Source organism: Rhipicephalus microplus, chromosome 8 (genome assembly GCF_043290135.1).
Source record: "Rhipicephalus microplus isolate Deutch F79 chromosome 8, USDA_Rmic, whole genome shotgun sequence".
Taxonomy (NCBI): Eukaryota; Metazoa; Arthropoda; class Arachnida; order Ixodida; family Ixodidae; genus Rhipicephalus; species Rhipicephalus microplus.
Window position 1 is genome coordinate 35,045,433 of NC_134707.1, and position 24,136 is coordinate 35,069,568.

Below are 24,136 nucleotides of genomic sequence, written 5' to 3' on the forward strand. Positions count from 1 at the left end.
ACTTCCAGTGTGATCGAGAAAGAACACGCGGCAAAGGTTTCGCATTACTATAGGCAGCCCATGATGTTCTCATAGCGAATGGCCGTGGGGTATTGATTTCTGGTGCGGTCATCTAGGTCTATGGTATCATTTTTCGAGTAAAAAGAGTGAATTTGATCAGATTTCGACCCATATTTCTGAATTCGGGGGCACTTTCAGTGCCATCATACTTAGCCCTAATGCTCTAAGGAGGCTCTGCCACCGATTGGCAGCGCGTTAATCATGCTGATACAGTGTGGCAGGGCACTTTTCATTTGCGTGACCTTACACTTCATTGATGTGGCATGCACTGTTTCGCTTTTGCGCTCAACTTCCAACTTATCATAGGAGCAAAAAAAAAAAAAAAACTCTACCACATGAAGTTCAGTTCTAACATGTGCGTTTACGGACATTGCGAATTTCCAGAGCGTCAATAGCTATCTCTCTGGGCAGAATGTGAAGTTAATTTATTACAACAAAATGATCGAAATCAGCACAAACAATTGATCTAAAAATGGCATGATTCCTACTCAAAAGACTACTCATTTTTTTTTTACTTTAGGAACACTTCAACTTTGTATAAGGTATTTCGTTAGAAATGCCAGATTCTCTTATTTTGCTTGTAAAACATATATGGTAAGGCTTTATTGGGCCAGTTGAACTACACTTGACAAGTGACTCCAGAAAGAACGTGATTTTGGCAGAAATGAAAGCAGCTTTCCAAACATTCCTAAACAATTAGTCACACAGTTTTTTTAAAAAGTAAAGGTGAATAGAAAATTTCTGTTTTCTGCGGATGCTCGTAAATTGTTAAAGTGTTGTATGAGGAAAAGTTGATGTTTGGGGAATATTTGAGGATATTTGAGGAAAAGTGTAATTTGTGTAAGAATTCGCATCTTCTCTAAAAGAAACTTTTCTTGAACTTTATATTAAAAGATTTTGGCCCAAGAGAGGCATCTAAAACTCCATCAAAATTCAGATTGATTACGCAGACATGTTGATTGTTACCTGGATTGTACCTATATTGCCTCTATCGTTCATATTTTTAACGAGTGAACTTGATTATTGCGCCTCAAAGCATGCTCAACAATGAGCGTGTTACATGTTGGTGTAGACCAACATGTAACAACATGTTGGTGTAGACACTTGGTGTAGACCAAAATTAGTTTGAAAAAGTGAGAGAGTGCCACATTTGTGTGTCTTGTTTTGACATGAATAGCGAAAACATCCTGTCGCGTATGTCTTCAAAATATTAACGAAAGAATAAACTTTATTTAAAGTCAGTCAGTGTCCTTCGGGTGAGGCGGGGGAAAGAAGGAATTATTTCTGGTTCCTTCCCCGCTACGTCGTTGATGGGCGGTGCCTCAGGCTCAGGTGACCGCTTCAAGTCCTTGGACCCGGTAGGTTTCTTCGGTTTGCCAGGCTGCCCAAAGCTGGTTGGCCAGCTCATCGCTGGTCAGTGCTACCTGCCAGCAGCAGGGACGCTGACGCAGCCAATCTGTAGCAGTGACCGCAGCCGTGGCCGCAGCCGGCCTCTTCTCTCGCGCGGTGGTAGTATCAACAATTCACCTCGGAGTTCCTCTTTGCCTAACATGCGTCATGAAGTGAGCGTTGGCAGTGACATTGACTTTTTTGGCACACTCCCAAAACATATGCCGCAGTGGTGCCCTTTCTCCACATGTTTCACGCGCATCCATCGGGTATAGGCTTAGATAACACATACGTAGGTTCGGTGGGCTGGAGTGCGTATTTGTTTGTAGTAATCTCAAAGTTACGGCTTGTTTTTTTATTTATTTGTTGTGTGATTGTGGGTATTTGTGTGCGTTTAGTCTGCAATGTTGAGTTATGTCGTTCAATGTGCTCAAGCAATCACCCCACGATTATTCCGGTTGTTGTTATTGTTGTTGTTGTTGTGTTTTTGTTCAGACATGTGCGACATTCGCTCAAAACTATGGTCTGCAGTATGCGGGTATGCGGCACAGGTGATTGATAGTTTATATCTGCCCTGGAACTTGGACAACAGAAAGTGGTAGTTAATTTACTTGGGACAGGCTTAAAAAACAGCCATCGGCACTGATGACCCGGTGAATGTAACCAATAAACATTAAAATTGCAGTGGCAAGCGAACTTAGGTGCTTTCCGTGACAGTCAGCTATTCTACCACTGAAGCGCGCCAGGTCCTGAAAATTCTTTGCCAGAGTAATGTTGCTGCAACGTCAGTGTTGGTTGTAGTTGTGGCAATTCAATTTTAAAGCAAAGCTATAAACATTACGTATGTAATAATTCGGTGCATGCATAACATTGGGCTAGCATCAGTTGTGGTACTAGTGGGGGCGCTGCTTTAATAGCAGTCTATTAAAAGTTACATTTCTATTCGTATTATTCAGCAAGCTATAAGGTGGTGTTTCTATACACGCTTGTGAAAACACGAACACGCCAATTAAAGTTACGCATGATATTCACGCCTTCGCACCGTAAAGTGCACTTCGTTTGAACGCTGTTCTATAACATGCATGTTAATGTTATCACAGACTATTGGTTACCAATCAAACGCCTGTGTAGTCGACATGCCTTGGAAGGCCATGATATGCACACAACTACCGCACTAACAAAACCACGTTAATACACCTCGAAACAAAGGACCCAAAATTACACAGTTAGACAAGTACTCGCCGACTGCTTCGCATGAATACGATAGACAAAAGGCTGGAATCTGTCCGATTATTTTTGTGCCTTCTGCAGCATTAGTGTGTGTAGTGATGAATACTGTGATGAATGTGAACCGCCAATATTAATGCACAAGAACGGAAGTGATAATTTGTCAAACTTCAACAAAAGACCTGAACATGACGAGAACAAAGGGTTTCTTTTAGTATTCATCCTAGCCACTTACGCCAGTGACGTGCTTAAGTCGCGGCGTGCTTTTTATACCCAGCCACAAACCCACCAAAGTAGGTTTGCTATGTTCTGGGTTGTTGTGATGCTTACGTAATTGTAGACTAGTGTCTTCTGATGAACACACCAGTTTGGTCTGCTTCGTCCTGATAGGACCATCACAAAGGTGTGGTGTGTTCCGCAGGGGATGACAAGATCGTGTGGTTTGCTCTTGTGGGCACACCAGGCTGATGTGGTCTGTTCTGGGCGATACGCGAACATCGTGTGATGTGTTCTGGGGGAGATGGAAGCCTCTTGGAATGAATATGATTGCACAAAGCCTTGTGTAATGTGTTTTGGTGGGCATATTACAGTCAGGTGCACCGCCTTAAACAAAATGTAATGGAGCCTTTCTCTTAAACGTCTTGCACTTAGTTTATTAGGCGTTTACATGCCTGTGTTTTGAATGCATACTTGATAATACTAGATCTTTAATAACCGAGTTGAAGGAACACAGTTCAGCTAAGCAATTATTTGACCGACACTCGCTATCCCACTATGACAAGATTAGACGAATATTAGGAATAATAAATAGAAGCAGGCTTTGCTGTCTGCACAAAGAACAAAATATTTTCCATGTACAAAAGGCAATGCCGCTGATTGACTGCATACGATTTTGTAGTGCAGGTGCAGACGAACTTTCGAATCGCGGTATTCTCAGACGTCCCAACTGGTGCACAGCTTAAAGGGACACTAATGTCAACTATTAAGTCAACGTTGATTGTTGAAATGGTGGTCCAGAAACCTCGTCGTCTTACTTTTGCGCCAGGCAAAGGCCTCTTTTGAAATAAAATCACGTTTTTGTGGTCCGCGTCGGGTTAGCACACTTGAAATTACCCGCCTCAAGAAACGAACCGATCGGTCCGTCTCACGTCATTGTTTTTGTGCACAACGTTGCCCGGCTTTACTGCGCTAGTAGCAGCAGGCCGAAAGCAGTGGGAGCCACAAAAGCAAAAATGGCCGTTGATAAATTTCCCTTCATTGGCTCCGAGATTGCAGACGATATTGTTTCGACTGTGCCCCGCTAGATGTCACGAAGTGTTTCGTGCAACCACGCGAAAATGGAATTTTGAATCACTCGCGCAATTCGCCATAGTAACGTCCAGCGGTTCTTTTTTCATGAACAAAATGCAAACGAACAAGCAGTATTTTATTGCGTCTTTTGATGCATGGAAAGTTCTTTATTTAGTGCAGTTAGATCGATTACTAGTGAATAATTGTTGGCGGTCTGTCTGCTGTCACCGGGATCATTTTAGAAATTCCGCACTGCACCGCTTGTGTTGCTATGTATTTACCTCAGTTTCTCGGTAAGCAGGACACTGTTGTTGATAATATTGTCGTTTTAGGTGTTGTCATAGATTCAGCTTTTACTCTGACGTAAATTGTTATTTGACTTTAGTGTCCCTTTAATTTAGATACGTCATAGGCCTGCACATACGTGGCGCAGAAAATATTTGTACTTTTACTATGACCGGGGCAGCAGATGAATAGTATATGTATATACAAACACAATCATATAGAGAATTGCGAAAACACTCCATTGTACAAGACACCGAAAGAACGTCATACACTGCATGCATACTAATGCATTGCAAAGCTGAAACACTAAAAAAGACAATGAAGCTAATGCCATGATCACAATTAGAGAACACACTAGCACACACCAGACTTATGTACTATTACACTATATACTTGGGGAATGGCAGACTTTATATTTATTTCTGCAGCATAAAACGTGCATCATCAACGTAACTTCAAGCGAGTCTCTCATAATGATATGGTGGTTTTGGGACGTTAAACGACGCAGAACAATCATCAACGTAACTTCAGGCAACAGGGCTGAACATTGTGAAATTACGGCTAGGACCAAATCAGAATGCAGTGGCCATGCCAAAATGCATGAGCCCGGGTTTCACGAAAAATCTCCAGTCTGTTTTCCAACGAAACATGTCAAAACAGTTGTATCCTCCAGACCTGCCTTGATTGTGTCTGATTTCCCTCTCAGACGAAACTGGTAAAGCACTCTGAACACGCACTAGTGTGTTTTTACACTGGCCTAAAATATACCGGAAGCCTCACATCATCGTAGTAATTCTGTAGCTCACCCAACCTTATTCTGCGATTGTTTCCAGAATCACACACATAACTGAGGTATTCTTTTGCATGTGACGGCGTATATGAAGTGCCTAGATTATGATTAATGCTCTATAGTGAGGCCTGACTAGGAACGTATGAGTGTTACTTGATAGTCGCCGCGTGATACTAATATTAAAGATGAAAGTGAGGGTGCAACAAAACACAACACAGAGGAAGAAACAGACGAGGACAGGCATTTCTTGTGTGTTGTGTTTAGTACCATCTGCACGATGGTTTCTATGTCAAAGCACCAACTTACCCGACAGTCAACTGTTTCGAATTGCAAACAAATTACCCTGCCAATGTCATCATGCCCTCATATGGATACGTTACTTCGGATAAAAATGATACAAATAGATACAATAGTGTCACTCATACACAAACCAAGGTGATTTCTTCCGCGAAATAAAGTTATAACGTCTTTATTCTTGTTTTTGACACTAACACAACATCGGTAGAGTTCACAGTACCCGCCTGAGAAATGCGATATACACGTTTAAATGTCTGGCAAGGACTACATAAAATAAATATCAATTACCTGCCAGAATAATAATTGAAAATGAATGGAAATAAATTCAACGAGCGTGCGGTGTACTTGGGAGCAGCTGTGATCGCCGTGGCCCCTAGTGGAGTATATCTCAGCTACGACATTTTTGTACGTTGACTCTGAGATCCGCGGCGACTGTGCGAAGAAACACAATGCTAACCAGCAAATACAAAAGGACACAGAAATACCCAGATGCGAGTGCCAGAGACAACTAAGGCAAGTATTGGGGTTATTTATTAGTTTTTTTTGCTTGGGGAAAGAAATTGACCTTCTAAAGAATAATACGCTTTATGTTGTGCGGTGGTGCGTTTTTCTCTATATAAATATCTGCAAACATTGGCACGCGACGTATGAAATGCACCTAGTAGCATCTGAATGCTACAGAAGTACTGGGTGCTTCAGAAACTCGCATGTTCTGTTATAATGTACAAAGCAATGTTACATTGGAAGAATCGCTTTCGGTAATAGTACTTTCAGTATTGCTTAGCGAATATAGCTTGAAGTTGTTCTGGAGACCAAAGTGCTTTGGACCTTTCGGTGGCGTTGAAACAGTGTCGCTCGCATTGATCTATGGTTTCAAAGTCGTTGCAGCCATCTGCTACAGCCATACGCTTTACGCATTGGTTTGTGATGTTGTTGTAGTACCAACGGTCTCCCTCATTGCGGACGTATCCGTACGCATCGTACTTGGGGCAAAGGCACACTGAAAGTATTGAAAGAAAATATACAAACTTTTTCAAGCAAGTCAAAATCAAGTGCATATGTTCTGCCTTCAAAGCTGCATGAGCTTCTTCAAAAAATGGTCGAGTCTCTCTTTAAGCTAAGGTTCTGAAGAAATGTTTTAAATGCATCCTTGCCCACTGGACGACAAATTTACTTTCACTCAGCTGTAACGTACGGAAAATATAACAAATAATATAACATGAAAGATGTCTCATATTCTTTTGCTTTCTTGCACGAGCATCATATTCATAAGCCAAGGCTAATACCCTTGGGATAAACAATCTTGGTTTCTTGTCATTGCTATTGACGTGGGAAAAACGCTTACAAGGTATATTTGCTATCACAACTGCGTAACAAGTATGCAAAAAGCAATACATTCTCTCAAGTAATATCAGATTCCTTAAAATGCCATCAGCGTCATCAGCGTTATCAGCGTCACCTATCTCAATGTGTTGCTTACGGAGCCGCTTGTTAACTTGCAAATTTACATTTTGCAGAATTAATTATGATTCACGCACAAACGAACGTCTTGCTTGTCTACAGTCAGCACTACAGTATGTACAAAAATGCGAGGACTGTGCAATTTGTGACGGTGGTGGCCCTACCATATTTCCCATTCGCATTTCCATTTCCGACCTTCTTGCTAATTTTAATGGTCTTGCAACTTGAAATCAATCACAATGGCACATCGCAGCAGAATTCGTGTCTCTATGCCATTGCTGTATTTCGTTCCTGGGGGAGGGGAAGCATTGTGGCGATCTTCCTGCTGAGCAGCTTCTCCTGGTGTTCTGTACTTCTGCTGTAGGCCCCATGTTGAATTACCTTAACTAGTTTCGAATCAATTAGAGTTGAAATATATAACCAGATTCAAATGAGACTGGACCTAATTACTTTATAGCTAATAAGTTTGGACTTAGACGTGTGCCACTTATCCTAGTCCTGATTTGAAATGACTTCAATACCATTTGCCTAATTGTTACTGACAATTAGGCTTCACTTAGTACGCTTGATCTAGTTATTGTACCATTATCGAAATCTCTATGACTACACCCCAATAGATAGCTCAGGTAAATAGATCTTGGCATAGCATGGTGACTTATAGCCAGTCGCGGTTTCTTGTTAATACTACATTGCCGAACCAAAAGCCTAAATGATTTCGCTGTAAGTGCCTGCAGATACTTTTGAAATAATCAATAACGGCCTTGATTGAGAGGCTTTGTCGCTTCACGAAAGGGCTCCTGCGAAAAAAAATTACAATATGTAATGTACAAGCGGAGTCACACGTTTCAGGCGTTTCCTCTCTCCTCACGCACCAGTAAGCGTGCTGAAAGCAGCGTATGTAGAGGGGTCTGATGAAGAGGCGAGAAGCTGCGTCTACTCGTCAGGGTACGTCATGACCTTGAGCACTTCTTTTTTTTTGTTTTCTTTGCGCTGCTTGCTTTCATCGTAACCGCAAGCCAAAGCGCAGGTATGTCATGATGGAAGCGATAACTATGCTGCTGGCGATGCACAAATGAACCAAAGCTCCTGGACTTAAGGCAGATGATGGTTGGGTATATGGTTGTGTATATGCCTGGGTATATGGAACCATTTTTCCGGTGAAGAGCGAATGAATTATCACTGACGATCTGATGTAATTGTAAGTACCAGGTCTAACCAGCACTATACCATTTTGCTAACATGTTCGCAGGAGCCATGACTACCGACTGGAAGGTTTTTTGGGCATGCCTAAACGTGTTGGAAGGACACGCTGAAGGCTTGCCGTAAGTTAGGTCCTTTGCTAGGGCTACTGGTATATCTTGGTGACACCGCCTTACCATGCGTTTTCGTCACCCACATATGACCGTGTTGTTTCTGGAACCAGCTAAGTATATTTGCGAACCATCATTCTTGTTAAGTCCTTGCGTTTCCCAGACAACTTAAGGGCTTGGAATCCCATCTTTGGTTTTCAGCATTACTCTCTTAGTCTATTAAGCAAGCCGCCTTCACTCGGCGATATACACACGCACTCTAGCGGCTGTTCAGACAGCTCGAGTACTGTGCACATCCAAGTAGATGAGAGTTTCCCAATCATGTGATAGACGTTGGCGATAGCCAACAGAACAGCTTCAATGTTGGCCTACATCGGGGCAAAAGATTTTCGTAAAAGTGGTGTGCCGACACTGTTGTTCTAGACAGTCTCAGCAACTCTTTCGAGAGAACTTGAAGGCTCAGAAAAGTAGCTTTTTACATTAGAAGCACGTTCTCCTGCTCCTATTGCCACGTGCGTTTGTGTTGGTGCCCACTTGTTTGCGCAGCACCGTCCTCAGCTTATGCAGTACGTACATTGTGGCATCGGTAGCGCATCGTCCTGTCCCTCGCGCGCTGGGCATGCTTTTGATAAGCAGTGGGACCACGTGAAAAACTGATGCGTATCGGTGAAAAGAGGGTGGGCATTCTTCCCGCCGATGCTGAACCACAGAGGCTGTTTCGAGGCCACCCACAGTTTTTCGCTCGATTCTTTTATGAGTGCAAGCTCGCTCGAATGAGGGTTATTTGTTTTCAAGTTGCCTCGCCCTCGTGCTTACGGGCGACTACCGCCGCATAACTATGACACTATCATAACCGCCATCACTCTATTACTACTCTGCCTTTCAGCAGGCTTGAGTGCCCAAGCTCCGCTGGGCTTCTCTGCTTTTTTTAGTAAAGCTTTACTTTCTGACTCTAAATAAAAAATATTTACCTACTAGGTGATTCTTTTAAATGGCTAAACCTTCTAAATATTTCAAACCAACTGGCTTCAATCAATTGTTTTAACAATTGTTTAAATTGGCAACTTACATAAAGGGTACAGGCAGATTTCACTGAGTCTGTTATCGCACACTGAAAAAAATAGAGTATTTCAAAATATAACAACGCAAATATATTGAAAGCTGTTTTTAAGCTCAGCTGACTTGTAGCAAAGCAACTTCACTGACGTTTGTGACAGTTTTGTACTCGAATATAACAAAAATTATTGTTTGCTTAACGCTACTGTCACTTGTACGCAGTCCTAAAGAAGGACGTGTCGTTTATAATACCAATATTGTGGTCTAGTAGCCTCAATGTTAATTATATATTACAATAAAACTGAGTGCATTATTCATTGCTTTATTGAAAATGTGAGCCACTCATGCCGCACTTCAAGCACAGTGTGCATTGTATGTGACTGAAGCAGCTATTTTGGTCAGTCGTATGACGATACTACGCATAAAACCTGGAGCTCTCATTCTATGTGTTGTAGCTCATGATCCAAAATAGAACTCGAAAGAGTGTCCTGTTCGGCTGTTAGACCCGATGAAGTTGCTCAGAAAATTGATAAATTGGATAATTTTACTGGCAAATGCCAACAAATGGTTACATGGTTACTATTTAAAATGACAGCTTACAAAGAATAATGCTCTGTTCAGATCGTAGTATATCAAGTAGTGATAAAATATGGCAAAGTAAACATATGCAGTAACATATGACGTTCATCATGTCACCAACGTGACGTACCACAGGTGAAAAATACAACAATTGATGTTGCCAACAAGATATTACGGCACCATGCTTTTAGGGGCAGCTCATTCAAAAGATCTTCTGGGGAAATTTTATTAAAAGTTTTTCACGTCTTACAGCTAGTAGATGATTCAAAATTTTTGTCTGATGTTTTGTGATTGCAGGCAGCGAAGATTAAGAAAGAACTGGTCACCTTAAATGTGAACAAAAAAAGCAATTTCATATTTACGAAGTGGCGGAAGTAATAGTATACAGGATGTTTCAAGAAATGTGTCTAATGTTTTTTTTTTTTTCAATCACAGAAAGAGGGTATTTGCGTGCTACTTACGGCGTAGCCTTTCCTGTGGCAGAAGACAGACATCTTTAGATGCGTAAAACCTTAATACGGCAATAAGTGTAGAATTTAGCGCAATTACATTTTCAATCAGTGGTGATCGTTGGTAGAGTCAAATGGGCGAATTCAAGCCCTTCCCAGGAATAGTCCACAGCCACTTTGAAATTTCGGAAAAGCGGCCACGATATTCACCGCGGAGCAATGCAATGAGCCTAATTTACCCGAAGAAACCGAAACCACCGCACGGTGGAGTTCATGTACCATTCACTTCGACAACACCCTCAGAGACGGCACTGTTTCCTTCGCTGTTACCAATCGTCAATTTAGACACTAACATCGAGGCCGCCTATCGACACTCGATTATTCTTCTGTCGCAATGTGAGGGAAACAGTATCTTCATTCAGGGTGTTGTCGAGGTGAATGGTAGATGCGCTGTTCGGTGCATTGGTTTCGGTTTAGCCAGCTAAAATGGCCAGATTACATCGGTCCGCAGTGATTACCAGAGGTCGATTTTTCAAAATCTCAAATTGCTATAGATTATTCGTAGGAAGGGCTTCAATTCGTCCATTTAACTCGACCGGCTATTACCCCTGGTTCAAAAGTTTATTCTGTTAATTTCTATAACTACTGCCATAATTAAAGTTTGTACCCATCTGAAGCTGCCTTCTGCCACAGGAAGGCAACGCCGCGAGTAGCAAGCATATACCTTTTTTTATGTCACTTTTAAAATAATACTGGACGCATTTTCAAGCACCCTGTATGTTGTTTTTGATGTATAGCAATATTTTAATGCAGACGTCTTACCCCTGTTACGTTTACGTATGCACGTGCGCTTCTCAACCACTCTCAGTTTTGCCCACCGCTGGCCAGAACTTCGCATATTGACCGATACGTTTTCGGCTCATCAAACAGATGGCTACCTCTATGTCACGGGGTCGTGACGTGGCCGAAGACAGGAGACTTCTTGTTGGAATTTAACTGTTTATTTGGGCGAACCTGTGCCCGGTAAACAGAAAGTCCAATTACAGCAGCAGTCTCGCACAGATAGCAGTCTCAAACTGATAGCGGCGAACGGAGCGTCGGCCTTCGATCAACAACTGACAAGCGGCGAAGCGCGTCGGCATTTATACTCTCGCCGTCGAATGTTCTAGTGCTATCGCTGGCGGCGGCGTGCGTTCCAGAACAATCTGTACCATTCGCACAGTGGGCGTGATCTTATCGAAATGATCTACTACAGTCCGGAACCCTCTAGAAAACTGCAGGCGCGGTTTGCGCTGAGAATCGTGTGGTGTTTTGGGACGATAACAAAAACTTGGGAAATGGAACGTGGCATTGCCCCCCTCTGAAAAAGGCATCGTCTCGATGCTTTAACTAAAGATGAAGGTACAATAATAATGCAAGAAAGTACAATGAATAAATTACGATACAACAATAATACAAAAAAACACTCTTTCAGTTTGTTAACGCGCATGAAACGGCTTGAGGCGTGCGACATGGACGACGTCAGGTCGCGATCGACGTCGTTGAGAGTTCGTGATGCCGTCAGGGACAACCTCGTAATCAAGTGGGCCGAGACGTCGAACAACCCTGTACGGTCCGAAGTACCGTCGCAGAAGCTTTTCACTTAGTCCACGTCGGCGTATCGGCGTCCACACCCAAACACGTTCACCGGGCTGGTATTCCACGAAGCGTCGTCGAAGGTTGTAACGGTGGCTGTCGGTCGTCTGTTGATTCTTGATACGGAGCCGCGCAAGTTGTCGGGCTTCTTCGGCGCGATGAAGGTACTCGCTCACATCGAGGTTTTCTTCGTCGGTGACGTTGGGTAACATGGCATCGAGCGTCGTTGTCGGGCTCCTTCCGTAGACCAATTTGTATGGAGATATCTGCGTCGTCTCCTGCACTGCCGTGTTGTATGCGAAGGTCACATACGGAAGAATGGCATCCCACGTCTTGTGTTCGACATCGACGTACATTGACAGCATGTCGGCGATCGTCTTGTTAAGCCGCTCGGTGAGGCCGTTGGTCTGTGGGTGGTACGCTGTCGTCCGGCGGTGGTTTGTTTGGCTGTATGCCAAGATCGCTTGAGTTAAGTCGGCAGTGAATGCCGTTCCTCTGTCGGTGATAAGGACCTCTGGGGCGCCGTGACGTAGGACGATATTTTCGACGAAGAACTTAGCTACCTCGGATGCACTGCCTTTTGGCAGGGCTTTTGTCTCGGCGTAGCGGGTGAGGTAGTCGGTGGCTACCACGATCCACTTGTTTCCGAAAGCCGACGTCGGGAACGGCCCCAATAGGTCCATACCAATCTGCTGGAAAGGTCGGCAAGGTGGATCAATTGGCTGCAGAAGTCCCGCTGGCCTTGTCGGCGGTGTCTTGCGTCGCTGACAGTCCCGGCATGTCCTCACATAACGAGTGACGTCGGTTGTAAGACGCGGCCAGTAGTACCTTTCTTGTATCCTCGCGAGCGTGCGAGAAACACCGAGGTGCCCTGCCGTCGGATCGTCGTGCAGGGCCTGCAGGAGTTCTGGTCGCAGAGCTGAAGGCACCACAAGGAGATACTTAGCCCGAAGCGGTGAAAAGTTTTTCTTTTGTAGAAGACCGTTTCGTAGAAAAAACGACGCAAGTGCGCGCTTGAATACCTTCGGGACTTCGGCGGTCCTGCCTTCGAGGTATTCTATTAGGGCCTTAAGTTCCGGGTCGGCCCGCTGTCGTTCAGCGAAGTCGTCGGTAGTTATCGTTCCCAAGAAGTAGTCGTCATCCGGGTCGTCGGGTGGTGGTTGGTCGACAGGCGCACGAGAGAGACAGTCGGCGTCGGAGTGTTTTTTTGCCGGACTTGTAAATGACAGTAATGTCATATTCTTGAAGTCTCAGGCTCCATCGTGCGAGGCGACCTGAAGGGTCCTTCAAAGTGGCTAGCCAACACAAGGCGTGGTGGTCGCTCACAACTTTGAAGGGCCTGCCGTAGAGGTATGGGCGAAATTTCGACGTAGCCCAGATGATGGCGAGGCACTCCTTTTCTGTTGTGGAATAATTTGCTTGTGCTTTGGATAGCGATCGGCTGGCGTAACTAATAACCCTTTCAAGTCCGTCAGCCCTCTGCACAAGAACGGCGCCAAGACCTACGCTGCTTGCGTCAGTATGTATTTCTGTCTCGGCGAATTCGTCGAAATGGGCAAGTAACGGAGGCGTCTGGAGGCGATGTTTAAGCTCCTGGAAAGCGTGTTCCTGTGGCGTTTCCCACTTGAACTCCACGTCGGCCTTGGTAAGGTTAGTGAGAGGATCGGCGATGCGGGCGAAGTTTTTCACGAACCGCCTATAATAGGCGCACAGGCCCAGAAATCGGCGCACGGCTTTCTTGTCAGTGGGCGGCGGGAATTCGGCGATGGCGGCTGTTTTCCGTGGATCAGGACGAACTCCAGACTTGCTGATAACGTGCCCCAGAAACAAGAGCTCCTCATACGCGAATCTGCACTTTTCTGGCTTCAGTGTGAGTCCGGAAGTCTTGATGGCTTGAAGTACAGCTTCAAGGCGCCGAAGATGCTCGTCGAAACTCGAGGAAAACACGACGACGTCGTCCAAGTACACAAGGCAAGTCTGCCACTTCAATCCTGCCAGTACTGTATCCATAACGCGTTGAAAAGTTGCAGGCGCTGAGCAAAGGCCGAAGGGCATCACCTTAAACTCGAAGAGGCCGTCCGGTGTTATAAACGCCGTCTTCTCTCGGTCTCTTTCGTCGACTTTGTTTTTAGGTTTATGACAGCACCATGGAGCCATAAGAAGTCCATGCCAAGGATGACATCTCTCGAGCAACGCTCTAGGACTACGAAGTCTGTAGGATAAATACGGCCGTTTATGGTGACTCTCGCTGTGCAGATTCCTGCAGGCGTTACGAGATGACCTCCGGCTGTGCGGATCTCAGGGCCTTTCCAAGCTGTCCTAACTTTCTTTAACTTCGCGGCGAACGACCCACTGATGACAGAATAGTCGGCTCCAGTATCGACGAGAGCGGTCACACTGTGGCCGTCGATAAGAACGTCGAGGTCGCTAATTCGCCGTCTCGCATTACAGTTAGGGCGTGGCGTCGGGTCACGGCTGCGTCGGCTTGTTCCGCTGCTTCCCTGTTGCGTCGTCAGGCCACCTTCGGTAAGTGAGCTTTCGCCGTCAGGGCTTTGCCTGTTTGGCGTTGTGTTCGGAAAGCTCCGTCGCGGCGTCGTCGTCGTCGGAGGATCTTCGGTAGTTCGTCGCACAGCAACCGCACCTCCACCGGTTGCTGCCCTTAGTTTCCCGGATACGGGCTAGGAGACCGGCCCCGCATTGGGCCAGAGTACTGTCGGTGGTGCGGTGACGTGCGGCGGCTAGGCGACGGCGAACGCGAAGGGCTTCGTGGTGTCCACCGAGTTCCTGTCAGGTAGTCGGCGATGTCACGTGGTCGTTCTCCTGGCTGTGGACGCGGTGCGTTGACGGCGAAGCCACGCAGTCCCATCTGTCGGTACTGGCAACGGCGGTATGTGTGTCCGGCCTCGCCGCAGTGGTAGCAGAGCGGGCGATGGTCAGGGGTGCGCCAGACGTCAGTCTTCCTCGGTGCACTGCGCTGGGCCGCTGGCGAACGGTATGACGTCGGTGGGGGTGATGGCGGCGGTGGCGTCTGTCGACGGAAGTGCGATGGGGCGGCGTTTTGGCGTGGACGGGGAGGAGCGTTGTGGCGCAGTGCAGCGGCGTAGCTCATAGCTTCCGGCTCGGGCAGCGGTGCGTGGGGAATTTGAAGCGATTGCCGAACTTCTTCTCGCACAATGTCGGCGATCGAATCCACTTGAGGCTGCGCCGAAGGCAACAGCTTGCGCAGCTCTTCCCGCACGATCGCTCGGATCGTTTCACGCAGGTCTCCGTAGTTACTGACTTGAGCAGCAGCGCAGTCTGCACTCAGGCGACGATTATACTGTCTGGTGCGCATGTCCAGGGTCTTTTCAATAGTGGTCGCTTCGGCTACGAATTCTTGGACGGTTTTCGGTGGGTTTCTCATCAGCCCCGCGAAGAGCTCCTGTTTGACCCCTCGCATGAGGAAACGAACTTTCTTTTCCTCAGGCATGTCTGGGTCAGCGTGACGGAATAGGCGGGTCATCTCCTCTGTGAAAATTCCAACCTTTTCGTTTGGTAGCTGAACCCGGGTCTCGAGTAGAGCAGCGGCCCTCTCTTTGCGAGCGACGCTTGCGAACGTTTGAAGAAATGCGCCGCAGAAGACATCCCACGTTCGGAGCGTGGACTCCCGATTCTCTAACCAGGTCCTTGCGGTGTCTTCCAGGTAGAAGTACACACGACGGAGCTTTTCTTCATTGTCCCAGTGGTTGAGGGCGGCCACACGGTCGTATGTTTCTAGCCAGGTTTCCGGGTCTTCGAACGATGACCCATGGAAAATTGGTGGTTCCCTGGGTTGATGCATGACCATCGTGGGCTGGGACGCTGCGGTTGTCATTGTCGCTGCAGTCGCGGTCATGGCTTTGGTCTTCCGCGGCTTGTCGTGTAGAAGCCCGTACTCCGGTGGTAGCCCTTGCTGTCGGCGGCTTGTTCGCTGCTCCTGGTTGGCGTCGGTGTCTTCTCCGCGACGTGGGCTGGGTTCACGGCTTGACGGGGGCGTCCGGTACATGAACGAAGCAGCACCTCCACCAAATGTCACGGGGTCGTGACGTGGCCGAAGACAGGAGACTTCTTGTTGGAATTTAACTGTTTATTTGGGCGAACCTGTGCCCGGTAAACAGAAAGTCCAATTACAGCAGCAGTCTCGCACAGATAGCAGTCTCAAACTGATAGCGGCGAACGGAGCGTCGGCCTTCGATCAACAACTGACAAGCGGCGAAGCGCGTCGGCATTTATACTCCCGCCGTCGAATGTTCTAGTGCTATCGCTGGCGGCGGCGTGCGTTCCAGAACAATCTGTACCATTCGCACAGTGGGCGTGATCTTATCGAAATGATCTACTACAGTCCGGAACCCTCTAGAAAACTGCAGGCGCGGTTTGCGCTGAGAATCGTGTGGTGTTTTGGGACGATAACAAAAACTTGGGAAATGGAACTTCTCCATACGGTGTCGCTGAATACGACCATGGGAGTCATCATCTAAGTCATGCGAGAGACCGGGGAATCATGCGCACGAGCATAGTCACAATTGTATAATAGTGAGCTGTTAAGTACGCATGTACGCATGCTTGTTTGTTTCGCAAGAAAAATAGTTGAATGGATAGGTAGGCACTCTAGTGAAATAAAATACTTCGTGATGTCCATATTGCTTCTACGTTTCTCCTTAACACACATATCGCTATATCAGTATGCGTTCCAGAAAAGAGGCTAACATAAATATAGTATATATTTAGGCATATATCCTAAATAATCTACCCAAAAGATCACATTCAGAGACAAATCTTGTTAGTCTATTCCTGTACTTGAAGTAGCACAGGTCCCTACTGCGGTATCAGTCACACTGACACTCTCCGGGTATTTTTCTGTCTTGGTTGCCGCGTTAGTTTGATGTGGTCAGGCTGCACCATTAAAGTCTGTTGGCAACGCTGTGTGCCGAACGCACAGCAGCGTTTGTAAGTTAAGGGCGAAGGGTTGGCTGAAGCTTCTTCCTACGCTCGGCTCGTTAACAGCCGCCACTCCCATACATGTTTTAGAAGCTTCGAGATTGCTCGAAATAACACTGCAAGGATTACATACAGGACGAGGTTGGCTAAGTTTATTCCGGAGGTTACGCGAGCACAGCGATAGGTTTGAAGCGTTACATGCTGCACGAATAGGTAATAATACCTAAGCGGCTTTGGTGGCCAAGTGGGCCCAGCGAAAGAGAGCAGGTGCCAACTGCGCCAGATCGTTAAAGCTCATTCTGTTCAGATCACACGCAAGATGCGAATGATCACGTTTAATGTAAAGCTTACTCAGCACCTTAATGAAGCTCGAACGAACCATGCTGCATGTACAGAAGCCTATGCACTACAGCTTTCACTGATTTGTTCTCGTCCCGAAACTGTGATGCTGTAATTTTGTTTTCAGGAGTGCATACCAACTTTACTTAAAAAAAGAGTAAAGGTGCGTAATGTCAACATGGTCGAAATGACAAGTGGCAGCGTTTTAGGCCATATTTTGCGGTATTCGAGGTCTTAAAGTCGTAACGTATCTACAAACTTCAAAATACGCATGTTTTGTGCGGGATGGATGAAAAACTGAAAACAAAAGTTTACCAAATTTACTAATCCGTATCATACCAAGAGTCAACTCCAATATCGGAATAAAATTCTAGAATACTGCCACAGTATAAAGAGAATTCAAAGGCTGCTTCAAGCTACAGAAAACAAGGGATCATAGTAAGGTGATTTTAATTCTAAACAAATCTGTTTCGAGTCACTGTGATTCCAGCAGGAAATTGGTTGCTACGCAGATTGCTTTATTAATTGGAACATGATTAATGCTTATCATATTTCTATCATGCTATACAGTGCCCGAACCTGTATACAAGTCGCAAATGAAGCATTTTTGCTTCTTTCTAATTTCGTAGCGTATATGGCATATGAAGTGCTGTACACATAAAGCAAGATGTGCCAGAAATGCACAACGGCAGAAAATATTTGTTACATGTAGTTTTACTGTAAAATAATAGTCGCTATTGCTATTATACATAGGCCGCGAAACGCTTGGTCTATTTCGTTAAGGGCATATGTGAATGCAGCAACGTACTTACCTGCTTTGTAAACGGTGTGATTTCGTCTGTGCGTATGCCCTGCAAAATAAAAAAGTCACAACTTCATGGTAAACGCTAGAAGGCCAGCGTCGCGTAATACCAACTAGGGTATATGTGAAGCTAGTGAAACGGCTGCGAGTGCCCTATGAGCGTAGCATGTAGTCATGTTTTACATGACACTACTGTATTGATTATCATGTTTACACGTTTTATTTACCTTCGTCGTCCATCCGCGTCACGTAACACCAAATTTAGTGTGTGAAGCTAGTGAAACAGCCGTGAGCACTTTATCAGCGTGGCATGTAGTCATGTTCTTGCATGACATGCATGTCCTGATTATCGTTTTTGCACCAGTCAGATGCGTTCACCATGCATTCACGTCACGTAATAGCATATTTGGCTAATGTGAAGCTAGTGAAACGACCACGAGCACATCATAAGCGTGACATGTAGTCGTATTCTTACATAAGAAGGATGCCAAGATTATCATGTTTGCACATGTTACATACCTTCGTCATCCATTTACTTTGTTTAATACAAATTAGGTATATGTGAAGCTAGCAAAGCAGCCACGAGTGCACCTAGAATTTGGCGTGTAGTCATGACTTACATGAGATGCATGTCATGATTTCTCCGTTAGGGCTTGTTGCTTACGTATGTTAGTGATGCAGGCAGTCATGACATACCAATTATGCAATATGTCATGTTACCGGAAGAGCAGCAATACAATGTCATGTATATCATGATATTCATGACATACATGTCATGATTTTCATGTAATGTGTGGTCACTTATGCTTGTCATACAGTCATAAATTACCACACCAATTTTGGTATAGATTCCAATATCTGAATGGCCAGGAGAGCTAAGCGCAGAGGGACAATTATGGTCAATGTCGTCAAAGTGCGCCAAGGAAGGCTTCGCATTAAATAATTGCCGATTCGAGAAATAGAATTTTTCATTCCATTCGCTGTCTCATAAACGTACATGCAAGCTGCCATTGAGTGAGGATAATCTAGAAATCTAGATGGCGCTCTACCACTACTTTCCGATTGGTGGCTGCTCGGGTTCTGCCTGTGTGGGCGACGAAGGAGTGCCTCCATAGGTCTCCCGGATAGCCGCCGTACGTGGTGGATCATTGGCCGGTCATGGACGAAGCAGAGCGGCAGGCGCGTTGAAGACGCTTGTGCTCAGCTTACTTGCCTCGCGTCTCGTCGGTGTTACCCGCACGCCGTCTGCAATCTCGAACGTGATCGCACGCATTGATGCATGCACGGACGTACGGACACATGAACGAATGGACTGACGGACGCTTTGCCCTGCTCATCATCATTCACTCCATGAATATACTGTGAGTTTTTTGTTCTTGCTCATGTGAATGCAGCAATACTGTACTGGACGCAGAATACTCACACGTACACGTGATAATTCTTAAATGTTCGCAACTCAAAAACCTATCAACTAGCTATGACTGGTACACAGGGCTCAGGCGGCGGCCGCCAGCCAGGTCTACCTGGACTGAGGAGACCACCCACCTTAGGGCTGAAGTACAATAGGCCTGGTACAAGTAAAGTTAATTTCATTCACTTATGTGCCACTAGAACTTGAAATATAGAAAAGAAAGGCTTTTGCCTTGATATAATCAGAACCGTTTCTTGATCTCTTTAACATCTGGTCACAACTACTAAAAAAAATTAAGAAATTTACCCCTGTGTAACGTGTCAAATTTGCAGAAAAACGAGACGTGGTTCTCCGGTGTTTTTATTGTGAATATTCTGTAATATTTTGTTTTATACCATAAGTGTCTATACCACGTGTTAAATACAACGTTACAATACGTCATTACAGATGTGCGATGCACGTTGAAGGATGTGTGGAAGCCAATGCCACACTCACCTCTTTTACTATGACGTTAAATGCTAATATAGCTCAAGCCATCCTTCCTGTTTCCTTGTGCTACGACCTCTTTGGCTGACACCAAGGCAGTTACTTCACCTGTTGCTATCTCTTGGAACCTTTTTTCGCGGGAAGACTTGAGGTGCTATTCACGCTGTAATACCAGTTTAAATCGGCGGCTACCACCTCTTCCGCCACTGAGGCAGTTACACCATACTTTGGTGTGCCTGAGCACCGTCTTTTGTTAAGGAACCACTTCGGCACTATACTTGCCCAAGCCATCCTTGCTCGTTTCAATGTGGAGCCCCTACTTCGTTCAAAATCACGTTGGTTTGTTCAGTTTTTTATTAATAATCAATAAGCAGTGTATTCCATAGCTACAGTTGCCATTCATTATCTCTTAAAATCTGATATAAAAGATGTGGCATATTTTTAAAAATAGACCCATCTTAAGATATTGCATATCTAATTAGAAAATCGACACCGAAGAGGTCACATTTGGAGAAAGTTTTTAACGCTTAGAAATTCAGTGCACTACATACTGTATGACCATAACTAGTCCTGTTTATATACCTAAACACAGTGGCGCGTGATAGTATTCCGAACGAAAAGTATTTTAATAAGGCAGATTGACAAGCAGTGCGGCAATAATTGGATTTGTACGTGCACTTGCAAATATATTGACGCAATACAATATTCAGATCTTTTCCTGGCCAATGTTCTTTTACTGTTTGGTGGACATCAAAGCAATCTGTCTGACATTCTTCGTTGCTTTGAAAATCGTTACAGGCGCCGGCTACAGCCACACGTGATAAGGTAATGGGATGTTGAACTGTTGTACCTGCAAACGTCGTTGTTGGCTGGGCGTATGTATCCGAATTCATCAAGCGTTGGGCAAAGACACAATGAAAGCAGTAATATGAAATAAACAGATAATATAAACTGCATAAGATCAAAAGTGTTGAGAGGCTTCAATGCAGAAGGTGGCTTTTTATTCAGAAAATAGAGTGTCCTGAGAAGGTATTTAGGAGAATCGTTAAATGCGGAACCATTTATCGTCCAGCTAGACGAGAAAACTCCACATATCTCTCTCTCAAAAATAAATTGTTTTAAAAATGAAATCTTATAATGTAGTCGCCTTCCTTGGGTGTGCTTAACCAAGTAGAGGCGAGTTTTTTGAATTATTTTTCCCCCCTGTTTTAGCAGCTTCCCAGTAAACAAAGAAAACATCGGTAACATGGTGTCTCGAAAAGGCACACGAAAAGGCCATGAGTTCTCAGCCTTTTTTTCAATCTGCATAAATTGAAAAGATTTGTTGGAATGTGTGACTATATAATCACGGCAGTGACTTTCCCCTCTTCCAGAATTCGAGTGTATTTGCCATTGGGCTCAACACCTTTCCGGTTTTTTATGGCAACAACATATGTACAATAGCCCAAATCTGGTTCGGTGAACTAAACATCGAACTTCAAAGCGTTGCCACGCTCGATAGATACTATAGTGATAGAAAACAAGCTGCAAAAAGACGCGGTGTATAAAAATAATAATAAATATTTCGTGATGGTGTGTTGCACACTCACAATGACAACAGGTGGTGCTGACTGACTCTCCCACGTTTAATTGCATATGTATGCCGTACAAAGATGACGGAGGGATAACCGCCGCGGCAGCTTCATTAGTAGAGCATCGGAAGCGTCATTCGAAGTTGGCACATTCGGTCCCTCTCAGTGGCAAGTTATCTTTTTGTTCACTTTCATTTTTTTACATTTATATTACAATAACATCCTACACTTCTCTTGGCAGTATTCTTTGTTAGTTCTCGTTGTAAATGCAACTAACAAAAACAGCGTGCCCTCAAATTTACACTTTTTCCCATCAGGACTTTTGTGTGAAACATGATTCAAAGTCGACATGGACCATTGTGCACGTTAAACTACTTCCGACTTTTTAACCAAATTTTAAAGCTTATCGTGGGTTTTGGTTTTCAAAGAATTAACCTTGTATTGGGTCGACGCGCTACGACTAAAATACTATGAAAGATGCCATGTGCATGCGGCTGGACAAGAGCCTTCTCGCAAACTTACAATTATAGTTTCTTACAAGAATACCGTGCTTATGCATTACTTAGGCAAAATATTAAGAAGCAAAAGTATAAATGTGTGGCCTTAGGCGAATTGTAGTTTTCAAAAGGAAATAACAGAGCACGAGATTGAGGATAATAGACAAGTCAGAATGACACCACACGAGAGCGAATCTCTGGTTGTCCTAAATCGTCCGTCTTCCCAATTTCTGTGCTTTCACTTTCTTGAATCGCAAAGGCACATGTTCTTCGAGCTGCTCCTTTTTTTACAGTCATTCGAGATCGCATCATGCTTTACCCCAACACTTCTTGCTCGACATTTTGAACATACCAGAACCAACACATCAGATCCTTGTGCGGATAAGCGAAAAATTGCTATTCATTTTAGTGACAGCTACTCAGATACTCGAGTCTGATTCTCACTCGACCTTTGTTCCGCACTTGAGTACATTCACAAAACCTCGCTTTGAGAGGAACATAAAAAAAGAAGGGTGTCTATCCACTTCAAGTAAATTTGTTGATACTGTGAAAACGAAGGCGTAAATAATACTCTTAATCACTCGATCAGTGCAGTAGCCTGTTTTTCATTGTTCATTAAAACAACACAGCAATGTTTTTCGGAGAATGGGATGTTTTCATCTCGATGCTTTTTTTTTCAAACCATGCCATGGCTGTATTATGCAAGGAAGTAGAGTAGTAAAAAAAAGCATTGCAAGCTTAGACAATAATTGATTCTTGATACTGGCGCCTGACACCAACTTCATATGTTCTTTATGGGTGAGCTAAAGACAACAATTCGTCTTTAACAATTACAAGCTTTTTTTATGATCTGAGCTGAAGATACTGAACAACGTGAAATAAAGAACGTGGTTCAAATTTGAGAGCCAAAGTTTATTTTTAACAATAAAATTTTTACAATCATTAGTGAAACTGATTACTACCGTAACATGTTTTCTGCATACTGTAACACAGAAAACGAGTGGCCAAGCATGGGGTGTTTGGCCACTCGTTTATTATGTGTGCACTTTTCCTTCTCTCTCTCGGCTGGGCAGTGCAATAAAAGCGCCTTTGAGCCCAGTAAATTTTGTCTGATAAAGATGCGTCTCCATTGGAAATGTCATTAATAAAGGGTTTTTAGTAGCGTATATTTATTTCCCCCTATATATATATATATATATATATATATAATGTGTGTGTGTGAAAGCTTTTCAAATTTCTTGTTGATAAATCATACTGGCTATTTACCTGTAGCAGGCAGACTATTCAAACTCGTTTTTTCGACTTGCATGCTAACAGCACAGTCGGTACTATTTTGCACATCAGTAAACTTCATGGCGTTGAGAGGCCCGCTATTTGTATAAAGTTGTCCGAGTTAATCACGCCCCCACGCACTGAGTTTCTATGGGTTTATTTCGGAGTCCTCGTTATTCTTGCTACGGATTCTTTCGTCATGGTAACCCTTCTTGAACCCGTTACTGACGCACGTATGTCATGTGCTTGGAGGCAGCATTTCGCAGCTGCTACTCCGATAAACGTATTCTGTTCATATGAGGTGATGGCCAGCTTTGGGCCGAGAAGAAGCACCTTGGAGTCGACACAAGTGCCTAGATTTAGTGATGCTATGAATGTCTGTCTGCTAACACGATATATAAAGAAACGTTCTTCAATAACTCAGAACTCAATTCAGAAGATAAATAAATTGTATAGTGCTCGATGAAATGTTTCGGCTGAATGACATTCTTATAGACATTACGTACCTGCAGCTGTCTTGTTATGTGGCTTTACTGAAAAAAAAGGTAGATGTTCGTAATTATTTATTTCTGAGAGCAACACGTTTTTTTAAACAGATAGTTTATGGCCTCAGGAAATACAGAATAAGTGACGCAGTAAACAATGAAGCCGAGAAGTTTACTGCTTTGGTTTAGGAACATTGGAACAGAAGTATCATAGTGGCCTATGATGCTTGCCATGTAGTGCTACTAATTACTAATTTGTGCCAAAGAGGTTCGCTATCATTCACACAAGGCGATAATTTTTATATCAGATATTCTGAGTTCAAAAAGCGCTGATTAAGAAGTTTAGATTCATAACGATGAATTCAGTACCATGCTCTGTAACAAAAAGGAAGCATTACTTTTTTGTTGGCCATCCTAAACCCTTATTGTGCGATTTCACTGAAAAGGCAGAGCATGCAGGAGAAATCATCTTCCTAATACTACGCCGAA

At 44.4% G+C, this 24,136-nt stretch overlaps 2 protein-coding genes across 3 annotated transcripts in view; one reads left to right on the top strand and one right to left on the bottom strand.

Annotated features, from left to right (window-relative positions):
• Positions 1 to 24,136, top strand: part of LOC119187091 (rab-like protein 2A) — a 290,773-nt gene that overhangs the window by 116,088 nt on the left and 150,549 nt on the right. The window lies entirely within an intron of this gene.
• Positions 4,238 to 24,136, bottom strand: part of LOC119165320 (uncharacterized) — a 29,158-nt gene continuing 9,259 nt past the window's right edge. The window contains exons 3-6 of one of the 2 annotated variants that reach the window (XM_075871522.1): positions 23,669 to 23,695; positions 17,936 to 17,974; positions 9,179 to 9,220; positions 4,238 to 4,380 (exon numbers count right to left, since the gene is read on the bottom strand). In XM_075871522.1, coding sequence (XP_075727637.1) covers positions 4,373 to 4,380; positions 9,179 to 9,220; positions 17,936 to 17,974; positions 23,669 to 23,695 — 116 coding nt within the window. In that variant the 3' untranslated portion in view covers positions 4,238 to 4,372. Of the gene's footprint in view, positions 4,381 to 5,851; positions 6,339 to 9,178; positions 9,221 to 17,935; positions 17,975 to 23,668; positions 23,696 to 24,136 lie in introns of those variants that run through there. The other variant, XM_037417500.2, reaches the window with a different exon arrangement.